We start from the raw sequence: 19,926 nt of genomic DNA, 5'->3' as shown, positions 1-19,926 counted from the left end.
CGCCGCAGAGGATCGGCAATTAGGAGAGTATTGCATGGTGTCTGGTTCTGATTCTTGAAATGCCCTGACCTGAACCAACAGCGTGACTACCAGGAAAAGAATCCAACTGCCAAACAGAGTTGGAGTTAGAGATGACCGTGAGCCTGCCCTCATCTGTCCCATTTGCAAACAACAGGCTTGGTACATACTTCAGTCCTCATTCCTAAGTCAGGGGAATTGAGGATCACGTCGACGCGCCATTGCTCGAAATCGAAATCATTTATGTAACTTCCATTCGATCGAAAAAAGCCAATTGCTTTTCAAGAACAAACAATTAATAGAGACTTTATTAAATTTTCTGAAGAATGGTGAGTTCGACAACATCTACGTTACGGACACGAAATTTACGAAAAGCCCGAAACCACGCAATTGTCATAAGGCATCATCCCACAAACCCAAAACCCTCGCTCTCCGGCTGCGAACCTGAAACCAGAGAGCGCATTCATATCGAAAATGGCGAGATCTGCTCTCCTCCACTTACTCCGCACTCAGTCGAAGCGCCATATTTCCTCAGGTTATCTTTTCGCTTCTCTTTCTCGTCCCCTGCTCTCTGTTCTAGTGGCTGAGCTGCGTTCATCCGATCCATAACCTAGAAAGACGAAAGAAAGTTGCTCCCTTTGTGGCGCGCATGTACTGGGGAGAGAGATTCTGCTGCTCCGTGGATGTGGATGTGGGTGTGCGTTTAATTTGAAGTTTTGTTGCCGAGGGTAGGCTCCGAAAACCGGCATGACCCTTTTGATCTGGTGGTTTGGTTAAACATCTCTTGCACTTCAACTGTTAGTTTCATGATTTGGTCGAAGGTGTTGAGGGGTTCTGTAGGGTTTTGCCCCCAACGTCGCAGAAGATGTTTTTCAGAATGACTCGGTAGCTGCGCTATTGGGTCGATGAGCGCCCCTGTCTCTCTCGACTTAGCAATCATTTGGTGATGACTCCTGATGTGGTGTATGTGTGAGGTTTCACTTTGTCTTGAAGCCTCTTGGATTTAATCAATTTGCTCTTACTCCATACAAGGGGAAAAATATAGCTGATTGTTTGTCTAGAACGTAAGAGGAGAGATTGTTCTGCTATCTCGTGAAGAGGTTATATTGTACAAAGAGGGCTGGCTATGAACCTGGTTTTCATGGCTATATTCACTCTTTATCTTTTCTTTTTTTTGGCTCATATCGAATTTCCGGGAAAAAAAGATGATGTTATGGGTGCAATCTATCCAGTCTAATTTTTGATGTGGGTAAGCGGAGCTACTAATGCTTTAATGTTCTTTACCGACATTGATACTTCGCGCTTCTTTGTCACTTTGGTAAATTCATACTTTGCGGTTCACAGTACATCAACTCAATACTTCTGAGATGGAGTCCAAGCACTACAAGAACCCATTTTCTTGTGATGTTTAGCATCATTTGTTATTGAGTGGAGTTATTATGTTGATTACAGTTTCAATCTCAAGCATCCTTTGCAGTGCCACTGCATTAATGTCTAAGTTCGAGTATTTGAATTGTTCAATTCATTGTTGTTACGACTCAGCCCTCAGAAGCTTGTTCTCTTAGCTCTCTACTACACTATTCTGTCATTTGTATCATTTTTTATTTTTTGTAGCCGTGTCGACTAATGTATCAACTGCCCCATGAATTTCTCCTGTAAGTATGAGCACTTCTGAGCAACCCCCTCCCTCTTCGTAGAAGACAACTTAGACAGAAAAGAGAGTAATATTAAGTTTAGACGGCGTGACCATTGCCTACCCAAGCAAAATGGCGATTTCTTTATCTTGCTTCATGGGACCACAATGTTCATTGTAATGCTGTGGCTGAGAAGATTAATGATCGCTGTAAATGATGGAAGGATAAAACTTCAGATGTTCACATAAATTATTTTGATGGCTTAATCAAATTGAAAAGCAGTTTTTTAGTCAATTGCTGGTAATATCGTTATTATGCTACAAATGAATTACTTTGCTTGAGTTCTGTTTCTCTTGGTATTCCAATATGTAAATTTCCGTGTTCTTCCCATGTTTCAGGCAACCTGTTGTGTAGATCTTTAGCATCGCCTCATACATGGAGTTCCAGACCTAGTTTCAATACTACCACCAAATTTTCAGCTGGTAACAGAAGATGGCTGTCTCAGAGCCCAGCTGCTGAAGAAGAAAACAAGATCAGTATTGGACCGCGAAGAGGGGTCGAACGTGGAGAAGATGAGAAAGACAACAGCATTGTTTACTATGGTCCAATTTCTTCCACTATTAAGAAAGTGAAACTCCTATCACTCTCCACCTGCTGCCTCTCTGTATCCATGGGACCGGTCATAACCTTCATGACATTACCAGAAATGAATGTGATATTGAAGGGTGCTGTGGCATCTTCGGTAATATTCCTTAGCGCTTCGACCACCGCGGCTCTTCACTGGTTTGTGAACCCATATGTTCACAAACTGAAATGGCAGCCTGGCTCTGATAGCTTCGAGGTGGAGATGATGTCGTGGTTAGCAACTCATATTCCGAGGACAATCAAGTTCTCGGATATTAGAGCTCCTGAGACTAACAGGCCCTTTGTGACATTCAAGGCGAATGACGATTTCTATTTCATCGACGAAAAGCACTGCCATAATAAGGCTTTGTTGGCCAGGCTGACCCCACAGAAACCTCCAGTTCATGAGTCTGCTTTTAAGAACTTGTAATTTGAACAGGGCTGATGGAAACTTTGGAGGATCTTTCATTCAAGGCTTTTCCTTCTGATGATCTTCAAGAGACAACTGCCTTGACTTCACTTTTCTGCATTTTTAGAGGGTTTTTGACCTTTGTGAGATCACATTGGAAATTTTTGTTATCTTTTGACTAGCCATGTTTGCACTCTGCATAAAATAAAGATGATGAGAATTGTGACATAAATCTCAAGTACCTTCGGGAAAATTGAGCTTAATTCTCAGGTGGAGATCTGCGGGATGGATGCATATAGAGGGTCTACTCGATTTTGCGTCGAGATGAGATTCACTTGGCACGCATCGTCTCCAGGAAGAGGCACATAGTTTCTCTGTTCTGCTGTTTCGGATTTGTTCAGGAAATTGTTGGCATCGTATGTGTCACAGTGGGATCGCATCATTGTTCTTGTGAAAAATGGGCATTTCAGCCTCAAAGTCCGGTCGTGCATTACTCAGTTTATGTTGCTGACTCATCGCAAGAATCAAGAGACCCCTTGTCGGCATTAGGCGAAAAGAGTCGACAATTAAGCGAGCCGTGCATGGTAAATTAAAAGACGGCGGATGTGCAAATTGATGTCTCGTGAGTTATTGCAACATCTCGAAGGGCGAAGCTAGATTAGAACGTGTGGACATTGGAAGGGTTTACAACTCATATTCAGATCGATTTCCCTCCACTTTTAGCAAAGGCTGCTCTGGTTTAGGCTTGGGACAAATACACGGTTACCATTTGAAGTGTTAGCCGACGTTCAGTCTACTCCTTGAAAAGTTTCTCGTTCAACTGGATTTCAGAACGTGTAACGTTTTCCTTCTGTTAAAAAAAACTAGACAGGAACATATGTTACTCTTTCCAGAACATATCCCGCATTGACATCATAATCGGCCAGCTACAAACGTCAAGAATCAACGATCGAAGAAATATGTTCAAAAAGAAAAAACAGGAGAAACGAGGAAATGGAAGCATCCGCCCTAATGGTGAGGGTCAAGCATGTGGCGTCAATGGTCACCAACTCTCGCCGAAGATTTGCACAAGGATTGTGGCTGGGTACGTTGTGCGCATGGCGATTGTCTTTGCCTCTATCTGTCCCTCCCAATGTAATCGCGTGCTGTCTTTGCCTCTATCTGTCCCTTCCAATGTAATCGCAAGGCGGCTAGAACACCCACAGTTCCGAAAGGATGATCGGAAAGAAAAGGAATTTTAAGTATCAAATCAAACGTTCAACAAAATTGCTGTTTTTCCCCGTCCAAGCTCTTCATCCGCTACTTTGAGTAACAAGGATCTGTTTCACAATAGGTACTTAACTGATGATATGATTTTTTGCAAGCAAAAACGTATATAAACAACTGACCATCTAAACAAGTGAGCATGAGCCATATCATGCGCAAATGATGAATTTACTGCAGATCAATTCTGTTGAAGCATCAATTTATAAACCAATCCAGACATTCTTGGTATTTATCCTCTCGAAATCCCAGAACTGAACGTGTTATGCGTACTTCCCACAAAGCAGCCATAGCTGGAGTACAACTTCAAAGGCCCCAACAGCTAAAAGATAGGAAGAGGTTTTGCCAAACAACAGATCAAGTTTACATCCACAACAACGTTTATATGACTCGCAAAGAAGAATGGTAAAACAGGATATGAGACCGCCTATCACATGTATATAACAGACTAATCCCAAATGAAACGGAATCGAGAGTTCTAAAAGTACACTCCCCACAAAGCGCAAGGGACTCAAAACTGACTCAGGTTAATGGCCAAACCATGCCACCGCCTATCGAGCACCCAATTTTGCAACCAGACACTAGACAAAGACAGATAGATGGCGCCACGACCTGCAAATGACACACCTAAATGACCAAGAGAGAAAAGGCTAACAATAGCCCAAGCTTTATTCCAAATACTATAGGGACCACTTTCAAGTATTGAAGTGCCGGAGCTGGACTGCACGGTTCACTTCTTCTTCGCAGCAGATTTTGTAACCTTAGCTCCAGAGGGATCCTTCTTATCAACACTCTTGATAACACCAACAGCAACGGTCTGACGCATGTCCCTCACAGCGAATCGCCCAAGTGGGGGATACTCTGAGAAAGTCTCAACAACCATGGGCTTGGTGGGAATCATCTTCACCATCCCAGAATCACCATTCTTCAAGAACTTCGGCTCCTTCTCAAGCTCCTTGCCGGATCGCCTGTCAATCTTGGTCAAAAGCTCAGCAAACTTGACGGCAATGTGGGAGGTGTGGCAGTCAAGAACAGGGGCATAACCATTTCCGATCTGGCCAGGGTGGTTCATGATGATAACTTGGGATGTGAAGCTGGCTGCTTCCTTGGCAGGATCATCCTTCGAGTTGGATGCAACGAACCCACGCTTGAGATCCTTGACAGCAACGTTCTTCACGTTAAACCCAACATTGTCACCCGGAAGGGCCTCCTGGAGAGCCTCATGGTGCATCTCCACGGACTTCACTTCAGTAGTCAACCCAGTGGGACCAAAAGTGACCACCATACCAGGCTTAAGGACACCGGTCTCAACACGACCGACAGGGACAGTTCCGATACCACCAATCTTGTACACGTCCTGAAGTGGGAGACGGAGGGGCTTGTCAGATGGTCTCTTGGGCTCATTAATCATGTCCAGGGCATCGAGCAATGTTGGGCCCTTGTACCAGTCAAGGTTGGTAGACCTCTCAATCATGTTGTCTCCCTCAAATCCGGAGATGGGGACAAAAGGAATCTTGTCAGGGTTGTATCCCACCTTCTTCAGGTAAGAAGAGACTTCCTTAACAATTTCATCATACCTAGCCTTGGAATACTTGGGGGTGGTGGCGTCCATCTGCCATCAAAGAATAATAAGTCAATTCTAAATCAACACACACACAGCAATATACTAACAGCAGCCTCGAATAACCAATATACCTTGTTACAGCAGCAAATCATTTGCCTCACACCGAGTGTGAAGGCGAGGAGAGCATGTTCACGGGTTTGGCCATCCTTGGAAATACCAGCTTCAAAACCACCAGTGGTGGAATCAATGATGAGGACAGCACAGTCGGCCTGGGAGGTTCCAGTAATCATGTTCTTAATAAAGTCACGATGTCCAGGAGCATCAATGACGGTGCAGTAGTACTTGGTGGTCTCGAACTTCCACAAGGCAATATCAATGGTGATACCACGCTCGCGCTCGGCCTTGAGCTTGTCAAGCACCCAAGCATACTTGAATGATCTCTTGTTCATCTCAGCAGCTTCCTTCTCGAATCTCTCAATCACACGCTTGTCAATACCTCCAAGCTTGTAAATCAAGTGTCCGGTGGTAGTTGACTTGCCAGAGTCGACATGGCCAATGACCACAATGTTGATGTGAACCTTTTCCTTACCCATTTTGATGTATGGGGCTTAAACACTGTCCATCGAACAAAGAGATAATCCTTAGACATTAGGATGAGAATTTAAAGTTGCTTGGAAAATACAACAGTCATTGGGAGAACAAGAAAACTCATATCAACAACAACGACACTTTGATTTCGGTTGACCATTTCAACATTGCCAATCACAGCATTCTTCAACACGGTGTCTCCAGCTTGTCAAAGCCACGAGATCAACAAGAAATTACGCACGACAATCATTAGCCATCAAATTCAGCCACGCGAACACTCGGGAAACTACACATCTAAAATCTACAATGAGCATCCGGAACAACAGGCATCTATCTGAACGAAGACCAGATTCTTCTGCTTCTCAAAAACCAAAGCAGACGGTAGGAAAGGCGAAGCAAAAAATCACGAAACGTCAAAACACCAATCTCGCACGCGCGCGCACAAACAATGGCGGTGAGAGGAGATCAGATCAGGTCAGATCCCCAGAAACACATCGAACCGAGCATCGACAACGCCTTTCCCCATAGGCTTCTAGCCACAACCTTACCGAGAGAAATCGGACTCCGCCGCGATAGCTAACAAAACGGGCCAAAAGCTCAAATCCATCCATAACAGCAAACCTACGACCGTCCTCCTCGTTTCAATCATCAAATGCTCGAAGTCCTATAGACGCGAGCGAATCAACACATTCCAAATCACGAAAGACGACGAAAGATTACACCAACCCTAGCACCTAGCTGAGTTCCAACAATCTCGAGCTCGGAAAAATCGAACGAACGAACGAACGAACGAAACAAAGATCGAACAACCGATGATCGAAACAACAAGGCCGATCGAGAACAAGAACGACGGAAGATCGAAGGGCTGCCGCACCTTTGGAAATCTCAGCTGTCGAAGCTCCGAAAACCCTTGGCCGCGCGCGAGCGAGAGCGAGAGAGATGAAGAGCAGAAGCGAAGAAGGGGAGCGATAGGGTTTGAGCGTGAGGACGACGGCCTCGCGAGGCTTTATATAGCACCCCTGGAGTGTCCTCATCTTGCCCTCATAATTTCAACACTGGCCTTTCGAAGCATTTTCCATTCTTATTTATATTATTTATTTATTTAGATAAATTTACCAAATGGTGCCCTCCTAATTTGTTTCCATCTTTCCACGGTACATTTTTGCTATTTTTGAAAACTTTCAATTTGCACCTTGATTTATGTATTTTCTATTAATCTTCAAATTCCCCCATTGGAAAAAAACCCCGGTAGTTCTTTGACTCTGACCGCACGTGCAATATCATTCTTGAACTTTTGTACTTTTTTTTTTTGTTTGAATAAGCAATATAGGGGGTCGCAAGTCCCTAAACTATTGCTAAATGTGCAATCTAAATCCTTAAACTTTTGACTTGCACAATCTAGTCCCTCAACATTCGGTAAAAAAGTCAAATCATTCCTTCGATACTATACACAATTTTTCATAATTTCACTGTTGCCTATATTTCGTAATATCATGTCATTTCAATCCATTTCCTCAATAAAAAAGGAGGGAAAAGCCATAAAAAAAAAAAACCTAAACTATGTCCACTGCGACATATTTATCCTGAACTTTTTTGTGACATTAAAAACCTCAAATTATGCCTACCGTGACACATTTACCCTAAATTTTTTTCTTGTGACGCAAAAAATCCCAAACTTGTACTTAGACACATTTACTTTCAATCAAGGTTCGGGTATATAATTTTTTAACCAAAATAACATCGTTTTTAACTTTTTATCTTACTTAAGTCATGTGGGCACCATATCAATACCGTTTGATTTCCGATGTCCACGTAGGTAAATTTTTAACGGTTTTCATTAACAAAACTTTAACGAAGGTTAAACGTGTCACACGAGTACAATTTTGAGATTTTTGGTGTCACAAAAAATTTAGGATAAACATGTCAAAGTGAGCATAGCTTAAGATTTTTGGTGACTTTTTCGCCCTAAAAAAATACTATTATCTCTATTTTACCTTTTCGATATTACAAATATTACAATAGTTCCATTTAAGTACGGTTTAACTTATGATTTTTGTGACAGTAAAAGTAGAATATCATTTAGAGTTCTATTGGGTTGATATTTCTTATATTGAAGTTTAAATGTTATATCTATTTATAGATATTTGTACTTAGATTAATCTAAATCTTGTTCCTAATTTTTAGATGGATAAACTTATCAAGTTTTTGTGTTTGGTGTGTTCTTAATTAAATTTAGTTAAATCCGTGGCATGCGAGAACTGATTTGTTTTTTTTTTTTTTCTAGTTTGTGCGGGCTTCTACTTCCTAGTAAATGGAAATCATTACTTTTTTCTTTGGTCCAAATGGAAATCATTACTTCATTAGTCACATCAAAGTCCAAAACATTTGGCCTAACGTGCAATCAACAAGCAATTTGCATTTGATGTCATTTTTATTCCATCCAACGACTGCTCGCCCAATTTGACGACGTGATACGCCGGAAAGCCAATTTGGCATTTTTTAAAATATTTTTTTCGACGTACGTTGCGTTGACGCCGTGCCAAATGGGTGCCGCGTCGGAAAAGTTGGCCAAATGGAACTATTTGTCGATATAGTGCTGAAATTTGCATTTGAGATTTTCAACTAATGAATCAAAATTTAGTTTAGACTGGTAATTGCATTTCAATTTGAAATTTTAACATTATATTACAAAATATTTCCTCTATAGTTGTCCCACATAAATATTATGTTATTTAAATTTGGCTTACCGGGTAATTTTGTCTAATTCATTAACTTATTTTGAACATCTAAAATATGGTGTCGTCCTTTACTGTCCTTTTTTTGAGCCCATTCATGGTATCAAGTTCTGAACAAAATGACAAACATAAGTCCAATTATACCGTCTTGTTTGCTCATTTTGCTGTCGAGAGCTTATATGCTCGCGGTGGCTATAATAAAAGCACATAATAAACACTGAAGATCGGTAAAAGCATGCAGATGGTATATAATAGAGCACAGGAGCACACCAATCTCTAATGCACTGCACTTCAACAGAATGAGACCACAGAATGTTTGACGATACCAATAACCAGAAAGCAAAGCAGACTCAAAAACCACACAATTGTTTGGCCCCCAAAAGATAGTAAAACACGTAAAAGAAAGACTCAACACAGACTCGTAGAAGTAGCACAGCGCTGCCACCGCCTATCAAGCACCCAGTTCTGCAACCAGCAACTCGATGAGGACAGGGACGCGAGACCACAACCAGCAAACCATTCGCCTACCCGACCAACATGGACATAGCCAAACACTACCAAAGCTTTATTACTCCCACTGCAGAGACGGTGCTCAAATGTTGAAGTGCCAATGGTGGACCGCACGATTCACTTGCCACCCTTCTTGGCAGCAGATTTCGTGACCTTAGCACCGGAGGGATCCTTCTTGTCGACACTCTTGATGACACCAACAGCGACGGTCTGGCGCATGTCCCTCACGGCGAAACGACCAAGTGGAGGATACTCCGAGAAAGTCTCAACAACCATGGGCTTGGTAGGAATCATCTTCACCATCCCAGAATCGCCATTCTTCAAGAACTTCGGCTCCTTCTCAAGCTCCTTACCTGATCGCCTGTCGATCTTGGTCAACAGCTCGGCAAACTTGACGGCAATGTGGGAGGTGTGGCAGTCAAGAACAGGGGCATAACCATTTCCAATCTGGCCAGGGTGGTTCATGATGATAACTTGGGATGTAAAGTTGGCTGCCTCCTTGGCAGGATCATCCTTCGAGTTGGATGCAACGAATCCACGCTTGAGATCCTTGACAGCAACGTTCTTCACGTTAAACCCAACGTTGTCACCCGGAAGGGCCTCCTGGAGAGCCTCATGGTGCATCTCCACGGACTTGACTTCAGTAGTCAACCCAGTGGGACCAAAAGTGACCACCATACCAGGCTTAAGGACACCGGTCTCAACACGACCAACAGGGACAGTTCCGATACCACCAATCTTGTACACGTCCTGAAGTGGGAGACGGAGGGGCTTGTCAGATGGCCTCTTGGGCTCATTAATCATGTCCAGGGCATCGAGCAATGTTGGGCCCTTGTACCAGTCGAGGTTGGTAGACCTCTCGATCATGTTGTCTCCCTCAAATCCGGAGATGGGGACAAAAGGAATCTTGTCAGGGTTGTATCCCACCTTCTTCAGGTAAGAAGAGACTTCCTTAACAATTTCATCATACCTAGCCTTGGAGTACTTGGGGGTGGTGGCGTCCATCTGTCATCAAAGAAAAATAAGTTAATTCTAAATCAACACACACAGAACAATATACTAACAGCTGCCTGGAATAACCAATATACCTTGTTACAGCAGCAAATCATTTGCCTCACACCGAGTGTGAAGGCGAGGAGAGCATGTTCACGGGTTTGGCCATCCTTGGAGATACCAGCTTCAAAACCACCGGTGGTGGAATCAATGATGAGGACAGCACAGTCAGCCTGGGAGGTTCCAGTAATCATGTTCTTGATAAAGTCACGATGTCCGGGAGCATCAATGACGGTGCAGTAGTATTTGGTGGTCTCGAACTTCCACAAGGCAATATCAATGGTAATACCACGCTCACGCTCAGCCTTGAGCTTGTCGAGCACCCAGGCGTACTTGAATGATCTCTTGTTCATCTCAGCAGCTTCCTTCTCAAATCTCTCGATCACACGCTTGTCAATTCCTCCAAGCTTGTAAATCAAGTGTCCAGTGGTAGTCGATTTACCAGAGTCGACATGGCCAATGACCACGATGTTGATGTGAACCTTTTCCTTACCCATTTCGAGAGACGAGGCTTAAAGCTGCGAAAAGGAAGAAAAACGATTCTTAGATTGGAGAGAAATTGGATGACAGGTAAAGAGGAGATAAAATGGACGCAATATAAATTCAAGTATACATCGCTTGTCAAGATCTGTAATAAAGAAAATCTATGTATTTCTAAGATGGCCAATTCAGCCCGACATATCAACATCCATATGGTCAATTGAAATTTCTGCACACCCTATTTTCCATGACTCCTAGTTCAGAATTTAAACAAAATTGACAAGAGATTATAGCCTCCCACAATATAACCAAATCAGCAAAAGGAAATACAAAAATGGGGAGTAAACAGGGCGAAATGCTATGCTACTGAAATCCACGCATCATCATTGACAATGACATGGAATAAAGTAAAACATCATGACGTCGCCTCCATCACCGGCACAGTGAAGCATATTTCAAATAAGATAATTCAGAACGTATTAGGGAACATATCCCAACAAACTGTCTGTTTACAGGTCGGCACCCCATTCCCATTCATCAAGAACCGATTGCAGCACAAGAACTGCTGGACTACAAAAATGAAATCACCGCGAAATCCCGACTAGCGAAAGCGGCCGTCAACTCACCATACACCAACTTAGCGTGCACTGCTAGTGCTATAATCGATTCACACGCACACAGAGAGGAAACTATAGGGAAACCAGATCGCACAGCCCGAAACATACGCACTTAAATAAAAAACAAAAAACAAAAACAAAAAGAGAGAAGCAAGTAACAACGCCGTCAAATCCACAGCAATCGCACACGGCTAGATTCGCAAAGTTCGAGCAGGAGCGATCGACTAGAATCGGAAGCCGGCGACAATCATCCGATTTCACCGGACACAATCACATCACGAACCAGAAACAAACCAGTTCACACGATTCACGCTCCACCATCGGGAAACGAGACTCCCGCCACACCGATCGATCAGACGGCAGGCGCGGGAACGAATCCGAGCCAAAAAGAAAGAGCACGCTCGAAAAGGCCAACATCGCGCACTCGCAGAGCCCAGCCACATCAGTTCAAGCAAAGCAAACGAACAAACAACACCAACGCCGATCGATCACACGAACGAAGAACACGCGGAGCGATGAAGCAGATGAAGACGAAGGCGATTCCATCGAGCACTCACCTTAGAAATCTCGGCGGCCGAGAGAATCTCGCAAGAACCAGCGAACGAAAATGAATGGGGGGGGTGGAGGGAGGGCGGTAGGGTTTGAGGGGCGGGGGTTTTTATATCGCTCCCCACGCAATATTTCCGGATTCCGCTATTGCCCTCGCTTAGGATGCGTAATCCCGATATTGCCCCCCGGAAAGGGAGCCGTCTCATTTGGATGGTAATTAAATAATTATAATTGGCAGGTGAATATTTTCTCGAATCGAAATTTTTTTTTATTTGCTCCGAAAATTTTTCTTGCGCGGCAAGGAATCGGAAAAGCGGCACAATAATGCAGCGATTAAAATAATTGTGCATCTTCTGACCAATAATAATAATAATAATAATAATAATAATAATAATCATGCATCTATCTATGTGGAGATGCTCTTCTTCCACCATCCTTTCCAATTAAAAAATCCGAGATACGATTTTATTTTAGATAAAAAGGAGCATTACGCAAAGAGAAAAAGTATTGACAATTCAGATGTGGGATGCAACACATAACATAATCAAAATGCTTTTTCCAAAATATGCTGAAATTGGAGAAGATCGAACGGTGACACAATATCCGCCTTATGTAACGAGTTGGAATTATTTATCAATTGCGTTCGCGGGAAACTGTAACCATAAATGGACCATAGCAGCTAGGGAATATTCATGTACAAAAAAGAGCCAGTTGTATCAAAGTAATAATGCTAGAGTTGAGTCGTGTAGCATGTGTAATAGGCAAGTTGGAAGTAGCCGAATTAGTATAAGTTATGCACAAATGTCGAACGCCCGAAAATGACCACCTCTTGGTTATCGACGAGTGTTGGATTCGGTCGGTAAGAACAGAATTTGGTCAGAACAGAAGCCATCGGCGAATAGGATGATCGACGAACTGCAAGCTTGTCGACGGCGAAGGAAATCGACAATTCGGAGCGCGAAAATCATCGGAGAAAGCCTGCATCGAGGCTCGAGAGAAGTTGATCGATAAGGTCATCAACAATAAATATTCCCATTAGTATGGTTAAGTGTTGAGATAGTGCAATTAATGAACTCGCAAAAGCACGCGATACACATCGGTCGAAACTTATTTATAGACAATCATTGCAATCGTGTTGGTGCTTGTAACTGCAAATAAGCTTATAAAGTTGTTTATAGATTCAAAATCCCTAACCGTATGTAATAACTGATGGTTTTTTTTGGTCACGAACAGATGTTAATGGGATACGAAAACCCACGATGTGATCTTTGTGACTAACACTCACTCAATCAATGAAGGCACGCTTTTTTTTTTATCTTTAGTTTCCTTGCAAAACTTAATTTCTTACAACTTTTTCTTTCATAGTACTAGCACTTTGAATTTCTTTTACGTTCCGTGCCATTTTCCTTTCCCGCTCAAGATCAAACAAATGGCGTTTTCGCAATCTTCGTCGTGTCGGTTGCAATCCATCTTTTTTCTTTAAAGATGGGGATAATAAAATCTAGTGATATTTTTTTCTTCAAACGGACCACACTTTCAGTTTCGACTTGTATAAGTTCAATCGATCCAAACTTGTATTAATGGCATCGAGCGAGCTGACATCATTGGATCCAACTTCATCGATCAAGAGCTGATTTCAATTGCACGTTCTCGGACGATGCATAAAAAGAATTATTAGTAGCATGCGTCGCGTCGTATCTAAGTTAAAATTAAGCGTAGGAACATAAATTTTCTACTGAGGGTTTAGTTATATGAACACAACGGGTTAGATCTAATGTCAAAAGATCTAAGTCATGCTCTCGGATGGACCATATCGTGTCAATGTCAGTACATAACAAAACGGCATCGTATCTAATGATAATAACAGCGGAAAAAAAAAGAAGAAGAAGGAAAAAGACAAGAATTTAGTGTCGGCGGTTGGAAAAGGACTACGAACCGACTCCCTCGGTCCCTCCGTTGGTTGACACGTGGAGCACTTTAAAGGGAAAAAAATATACTTATTTTAAAGTCGGTGTTGGGACCCACTCGGCCCCCATCGCCATTGGTTGACTTGGAGGGACTTTTGTGGAGGATTCTAGCGGCGGCGAAAGGAGCGAACATGATCACCCGATGTGATCGAATCAAAAGCTTCTTCAGCGGCCGCTCTCATGTGATTATTCGAGGATTCTCTATATGGACTGACTTTTTTTTTTTTAATAGTTGTTATAATTATATGTTTCATTATTGACCTCCCGTCCGAAAAAGAAGAAGAAGAAGAAGGCATCTTACAGGAATACGTGCGATCTTTTTATGCCTAGTGGTTCTAGTAGGCCTGGATTATTGTCCTAGTGTGCTTTGTGTTGTTACGGGATTATCCTTGGCTCCGCCTATATTTTATAGGGTAACTTCTATAGGAACTTTAATTTAAGATCAACGTTTCGAAAATCTCTCTTTTATATGCGATTGTCTCTTGACCTTCTAAACACTGTTCCTTCTTCCTCTTAGAAGTTTAGAGTTAAGGGTGTTGGTTAGAAATGTTCAGCCGGTTTTGCAAGTGTGCTTTCCGCTTATCACTCCATGGATCCAGCAGATCATAAAGTTTCGAGGCCTAAATGCTCTAGAGACTAACAAGAAGTACCTTCGAAAAGGCTGAGAGAATGGCCGTGTGTTATCGGACAACATTACTGTCTCGGGAACAATTAGTTTATAACATGGACACCTTAATGTGCTCTTCAAGCACCTAATAATTCCAAGAAATGTAATAAACTCCCGTCAAGTAAAATTATGACAAATTCGAGTGCAAGCGTCCTTACAGCTCGAGGAACTTTGTATTTCATACCTCCACTCGAATTTATTGAAATTTTCATGGAATGCTTTGATTTGAGAACTACTAGGTTGTGTAGCCGAAAATCTCAAGTCCCATTCGATTTTAGGATGATTATATTAACTCATTGCCGGTGGCCTTGCAATATATATAAATCAAGACGCTTCTGCATTGACATTTCGTCAATAACACTTTTTGCGTGTATAATCTAAGTCCACAGTAGTGTTGTCATATACATGCACCACATTTTTTCTAATAGGTAAAAATGTTAATGTAGTATGCATTGGGAGAACAAATCAATTCTCATTACTACTTACAGTCAACTTCAATCGGTCGTCACCCTAGACGTGATTACGCATTGTTCAGATGCTTTTATTTTTCCCCCACACACAAAATTCAAAAACACAGTGATGAGATGTTCAACTCATGCAGAAATCAATGCTCCATACTGACGGGGTCTCAGGCTTGCGGGTGCCGAATTGCTTTTTCGACGGCAAGACCAGATGATAATAGTATGCAAAGGGGGCACACAAGGGCCTGAACGGCATTGAAAAAGAACCAATAGTAGACTGTCAGCAGGTACAGAAAAGAACACTTGAAGAGACAGTACAGCACATTATAAGTGCCAGTCCAAAAACACAAGACTCAAAAATTGACTCGAGCTGGTGACGCCAGTCTGCCACCGCCTATCGAGCACCCAGTTCTGCAACCACGTGCTTGATGAGGACAGGAGCACGAGATGATAACCAGCGCACCAAACCCCTAAATGACCAATAATAGACAAACTGCTGACAATGGCCAACGCCTTATTGCAATGACTTCCATGTGATGCGATGTCAAATCTCAAACGCACGATTCACTTGCCACCCTTCTTGGCAGCAGACTTTGTGACCTTGGCACCGGAGGGATCCTTCTTGTCGACACTCTTGATGACGCCGACAGCGACAGTCTGGCGCATGTCCCTCACGGCAAAACGACCGAGTGGAGGATACTCAGAGAAAGTCTCGACAACCATGGGCTTGGTGGGAATCATCTTCACCATCCCAGAATCACCATTCTTCAAGAACTTCGGCTCCTTCTCAAGCTCCTTGCCGGATCGCCTGTCGATCTTGGTCAAAAGCTCGGCAAACTTGACAGCAATGTGGGAGGTGTGGCAGTCAAGAACAGGGGCATAACCATTTCCGATCTGGCCAGGGTGGTTCATGATGATAACTTGGGATGAAAAGCTGGCTGCTTCCTTCGCAGGATCATCCTTCGAGTTGGATGCAACGAACCCACGCTTGAGATCCTTGACAGCAACGTTCTTCACGTTAAACCCGACGTTGTCACCCGGAAGGGCCTCCTGGAGAGCCTCATGGTGCATCTCCACGGACTTCACTTCAGTAGTCAACCCAGTGGGACCAAAAGTGACCACCATACCAGGCTTAAGGACACCGGTCTCAACACGACCGACAGGGACAGTTCCGATACCACCAATCTTGTACACGTCCTGAAGTGGGAGACGGAGGGGCTTGTCAGATGGTCTCTTGGGCTCATTAATCATGTCCAGGGCATCGAGCAATGTTGGGCCCTTGTACCAGTCGAGGTTGGTAGACCTCTCGATCATGTTGTCTCCCTCAAATCCAGAGATGGGGACAAAAGGAATCTTGTCAGGGTTGTATCCCACCTTCTTCAGGTAAGAAGAGACTTCCTTAACAATTTCATCATACCTAGCTTTGGAGTACTTGGGGGTGGTGGCGTCCATCTGTCATCAAAGAATATAATGAGTTAAGTCGAAAATCAACAAACAACAAGGCAATATACTAACAGCAGCCTGGAATAACCAATATACCTTGTTACAGCAGCAAATCATTTGCCTCACACCAAGGGTGAAGGCAAGGAGAGCATGTTCACGGGTTTGGCCATCCTTGGAGATACCAGCTTCAAAACCACCGGTGGTGGAATCGATGATGAGGACAGCACAGTCAGCCTGGGAGGTTCCAGTAATCATGTTCTTGATAAAGTCACGATGTCCAGGAGCATCAATGACGGTGCAGTAGTATTTGGTGGTCTCGAACTTCCACAAGGCAATATCAATGGTGATACCACGCTCACGCTCGGCCTTGAGCTTGTCGAGCACCCAAGCATACTTGAATGATCTCTTGTTCATCTCAGCAGCTTCCTTCTCAAATCTCTCGATCACACGCTTGTCAATTCCTCCAAGCTTGTAAATCAAGTGTCCAGTGGTAGTTGATTTACCAGAGTCGACATGGCCAATGACCACAATGTTGATGTGAACCTTTTCCTTACCCATTTCGAAGTACAAGGCTTAAATCTGTCCAGAATAAAATAATTTTTACTTAGCAAACACAATTTATCATAACAACCAACGGTAATAATGAATATCATCGAACGATCACCACAAAACACTCATTCGGAGAATTAGTTTCCGAAGCTCTTCATGTTGGCACCAGACTAAAATTCAGTCCATATTCCTTTAGAACCATAACTTCCGAAATAAAAGATAGAGGACAACACAAATCATTCTACGCATCCATGTACTCGATCACACTACGACGACGGACAAGGAGCAGAAATTTAAGGTTCTGTTACCTTTAGACACCAAAAAGAAGAATCCTCAAAACAAGAAGCTCATGATATCGTACATGCGGAACTCAGCAAGTTGTCCAGATACCCAAACAAAGTTGTAGCCGAAAAATCGTTTGACCACATCAAATCAACTTCAATCCTACGGGACCATACAGTCTTCAAAAACATCACAATCACCTCAGCGCTTAAAAACGATATCGATCGATCATCTCGAAATCGGTCATCACAATCAATAACTCGTTCATGAACCAGACGGCGTCGGCCGCATGTCAACAGGAACATACGATACGAACATCAAATCAACTGCAATCCTCTAGTTACCATATAAAGTCTTCAAAACATCACAATCGCCTCAGCGCTCAAAAAACGATTTCGATCGACCATCTCGACATCGGTCATCGCGATCAAATAACTCGCTCATGAACCAGACATCGCCGGCCGCATGTCAACATGAACATACGATACGATTCGAATCAATACACGGATCTAAACACTATCTCCCTCAGATTCAACCGATTCGACAGTAAAGCAAAAGACAGAGCGCTCGATTCCACGAGCCAGGAACCTCAGAAAGAGCACGACACCGACGTCCGAACACGACCATCCGATCCGTCTATCGCGATTCGGCCATCACAAGCGAGACGAAGCAGGCAAACGATCGACGAATCCGATGAACGAAAGGCGATGAAATCGAGCGGAGGGACTCACCTTCCAAAGATGCCTCGGCCGCCAAAACCAAAAACCCTTTGGCCGCTCGAGAGCAGAGCGAAATGGAAAATGCAAAACTGAAATCGAGCGACAGAGGGTCTAGGGTTTGGGGGGCGACGCGTTTTATACCGCTGCGTCGTATTCCCGCTTTTGACCTCGGATCGTGCGGCTAATTCCATTGGCTGTCCCTGTCCCTCGGCCGCTTTCTCGCTCGAGCAGCTCCGCCACTCGCGCCTCCACGCGCGTGCCGCGTGCATTGGGGGTGGGGGGGTCGCGGGTCTGGGAGGTGTGCGCCACGCGCCCCCGAAGGGAGAGGGGATTTGGGAATCCGACGTGGACGGGTCCGATCGGAGGGCGCCGAGGTTTCTTCGGTGGATTTTCCGGAGAGATGCCGGGGTGGCGAATTCCGTCGATTCGGCTGCTTCCGCCCGCGGAAATCCCGAAATTTGGTCCGGGGCTTACGCTTTGATGCAGCAGAGAGCCGAGTTTTTTTTTTTTTTTTTGGTCAAAGGTCGAGTCGAGTTCAATCACACTTTTAACTCGACCTAGCCAAAAGGGCTCGCCACACTCGAGTTCGACTCGAATTTTAAACGCGGAACCAATTTTTTCCTCCTTCAGATCAGCCCAACTCGACGTAGTCTGGCTCGCCCCTTTTATCCGTGCTTAAAGATGGATTAAAGAGGAAAAGTGATTTTAAATACAAGTATATTTATATAAATGCCAAAATGGGAAAACATCGCTCATAAAACATGAAATACCGCATTGAGTTTGTAGGTTGATCGACTCTGAGTATTTTTCAGTTTGAACCTTGATCAGCAAGTTAAGCTAGCTCGAAAGATCGCGCCTATCTGGAGGTAGGCGATAAGTAGAGCACGAGTAGCTCATAATGTGTCTGAATGGAGGGAAGTGAAAGGAAATTGATAGAAATAATAAACTCGGGAAATTTTTCCCTTGCTAGGCAGGTTTAAGTTAGGAGGAAAGTGAATGGAAATTGTTTTGAATAGGAAGAAAAATCTTCCCCCCTGGCCCACTTTTAATTTCCTTCCGAAAGTGGAGAAAAATGGAAGGAATTGAAAATGTTTGCCCTTTTATTCCAAGATTGCCCTTACTTCCTTTTTAAGTGTGAATAAGATGAAGGATAATCAAGTCTATTCACAAAATTAATTTCCCTTCACATCATTTCTCACTCTACATGCATCCAAACATATTAGAGAAATTTTAACTTCCTTTCTCATCTTTTCTCCTCGTTTCTTTTTTTTTTTATCTATTTGTTTTCTCGCTTAGGCTCCATTTGTTTCGTAAAAAATGAATGATTTTGAAAATGTTTTCCTAAAAACGATCACTTGTATCGCTTACAAAAATGAATGAATGAAGAATATTTTCATCGTCCACAAAAATATTAGAAAACATATTATTGTCAATAACGAAAACATTTTCCATTGACTAATTATTTCAAGCGATACAAGCAATCGTTCTTAGGAAAAATATTTTCCAAATTATTAATTTTCCGCAAAATAAACGGAACCTTAGATTACCAAACAAAGTGAATTTGAGAGATAGAGAAAGAGAGGAAATACTAGGGTTGGGCATGATTGGAGTGGTTCGGTTTCAGCTTTGGAATCGGGAACCAAACCGGTCGATTCCAGGTTTCTCGAACAGATTTCTAACCTAGGCGGGCCCCCTTTTTCTATATATTTTTTGCGATTATTCCTTGTTTCAACTTTCAATGAACCTGAAATATGAGAGAGAGTGAAAGAAGGAGGAGAGTCGAGAGATGAGAAC

General features: G+C 43.1%; 4 protein-coding genes across 4 annotated transcripts; 1 reads left to right on the top strand and 3 right to left on the bottom strand.

Annotated features, from left to right (window-relative positions):
* Positions 1–48: 48 nt before the first annotated feature.
* LOC115690735 (uncharacterized) lies at positions 49–2,917 on the top strand. The gene is made up of 2 exons (XM_030617200.2): positions 49–553; positions 2,051–2,917. Exons 1-2 carry the CDS (start codon positions 493–495, stop codon positions 2,704–2,706), a joined length of 717 nt encoding a protein of 238 aa, XP_030473060.2. The 5' UTR covers positions 49–492; the 3' UTR covers positions 2,707–2,917.
* A 1,371-nt stretch (positions 2,918–4,288) lies between these two features.
* Positions 4,289–18,232, bottom strand: LOC115668045 (elongation factor 1-alpha). The gene is made up of 3 exons (XM_056313068.1): positions 18,145–18,232; positions 5,644–6,127; positions 4,289–5,560 (listed from the first exon to the last, which is right to left on the bottom strand). Exons 2-3 carry the CDS (start codon positions 6,103–6,105, stop codon positions 4,679–4,681), a joined length of 1,344 nt encoding a protein of 447 aa, XP_056169043.1. The 5' UTR covers positions 6,106–6,127; positions 18,145–18,232; the 3' UTR covers positions 4,289–4,678.
* On the bottom strand, positions 9,060–12,129 carry LOC115667347 (elongation factor 1-alpha-like). The gene is made up of 3 exons (XM_056313066.1): positions 12,053–12,129; positions 10,434–10,916; positions 9,060–10,350 (listed from the first exon to the last, which is right to left on the bottom strand). The coding sequence occupies exons 2-3, from the start codon at positions 10,893–10,895 to the stop codon at positions 9,463–9,465; spliced, it is 1,350 nt and encodes a 449-aa protein (XP_056169041.1). The 5' UTR covers positions 10,896–10,916; positions 12,053–12,129; the 3' UTR covers positions 9,060–9,462.
* Positions 15,395–18,255, bottom strand: LOC115690714 (elongation factor 1-alpha-like). The gene is made up of 3 exons (XM_056313067.1): positions 18,145–18,255; positions 16,679–17,161; positions 15,395–16,591 (listed from the first exon to the last, which is right to left on the bottom strand). Exons 2-3 carry the CDS (start codon positions 17,138–17,140, stop codon positions 15,704–15,706), a joined length of 1,350 nt encoding a protein of 449 aa, XP_056169042.1. The 5' UTR covers positions 17,141–17,161; positions 18,145–18,255; the 3' UTR covers positions 15,395–15,703.
* Positions 18,256–19,926: the final 1,671 nt, after the last annotated feature.

Source organism: Syzygium oleosum, unplaced genomic scaffold (assembly GCF_021117445.2).
Source record: "Syzygium oleosum isolate NSW1041296 unplaced genomic scaffold, Sole_v2.1 Sole_v2.07, whole genome shotgun sequence".
NCBI lineage: Eukaryota > Viridiplantae > Streptophyta > Magnoliopsida > Myrtales > Myrtaceae > Syzygium > Syzygium oleosum.
This window is presented reverse-complemented; position numbering and strand designations above follow the sequence as displayed.

Coding starts and splice junctions, on each gene's coding strand:
- LOC115690735 (XM_030617200.2), top strand. CDS start 493: ATGGCGAGATCTGCTCTCCTCCACTTACTCCGCACTCAGTCGAAGCGC. Junction 554..2,050: donor GAAGCGCCATATTTCCTCAG/GTTATCTTTTCG, acceptor CCCATGTTTCAG/GCAACCTGTTGTGTAGATCT.
- LOC115668045 (XM_056313068.1), bottom strand. CDS start 6,105: ATGGGTAAGGAAAAGGTTCACATCAACATTGTGGTCATTGGCCATGTC. Junction 5,561..5,643: donor TGATTTGCTGCTGTAACAAG/GTATATTGGTTA, acceptor CTTTGATGGCAG/ATGGACGCCACCACCCCCAA.
- LOC115667347 (XM_056313066.1), bottom strand. CDS start 10,895: ATGGGTAAGGAAAAGGTTCACATCAACATCGTGGTCATTGGCCATGTC. Junction 10,351..10,433: donor TGATTTGCTGCTGTAACAAG/GTATATTGGTTA, acceptor CTTTGATGACAG/ATGGACGCCACCACCCCCAA.
- LOC115690714 (XM_056313067.1), bottom strand. CDS start 17,140: ATGGGTAAGGAAAAGGTTCACATCAACATTGTGGTCATTGGCCATGTC. Junction 16,592..16,678: donor TGATTTGCTGCTGTAACAAG/GTATATTGGTTA, acceptor CTTTGATGACAG/ATGGACGCCACCACCCCCAA.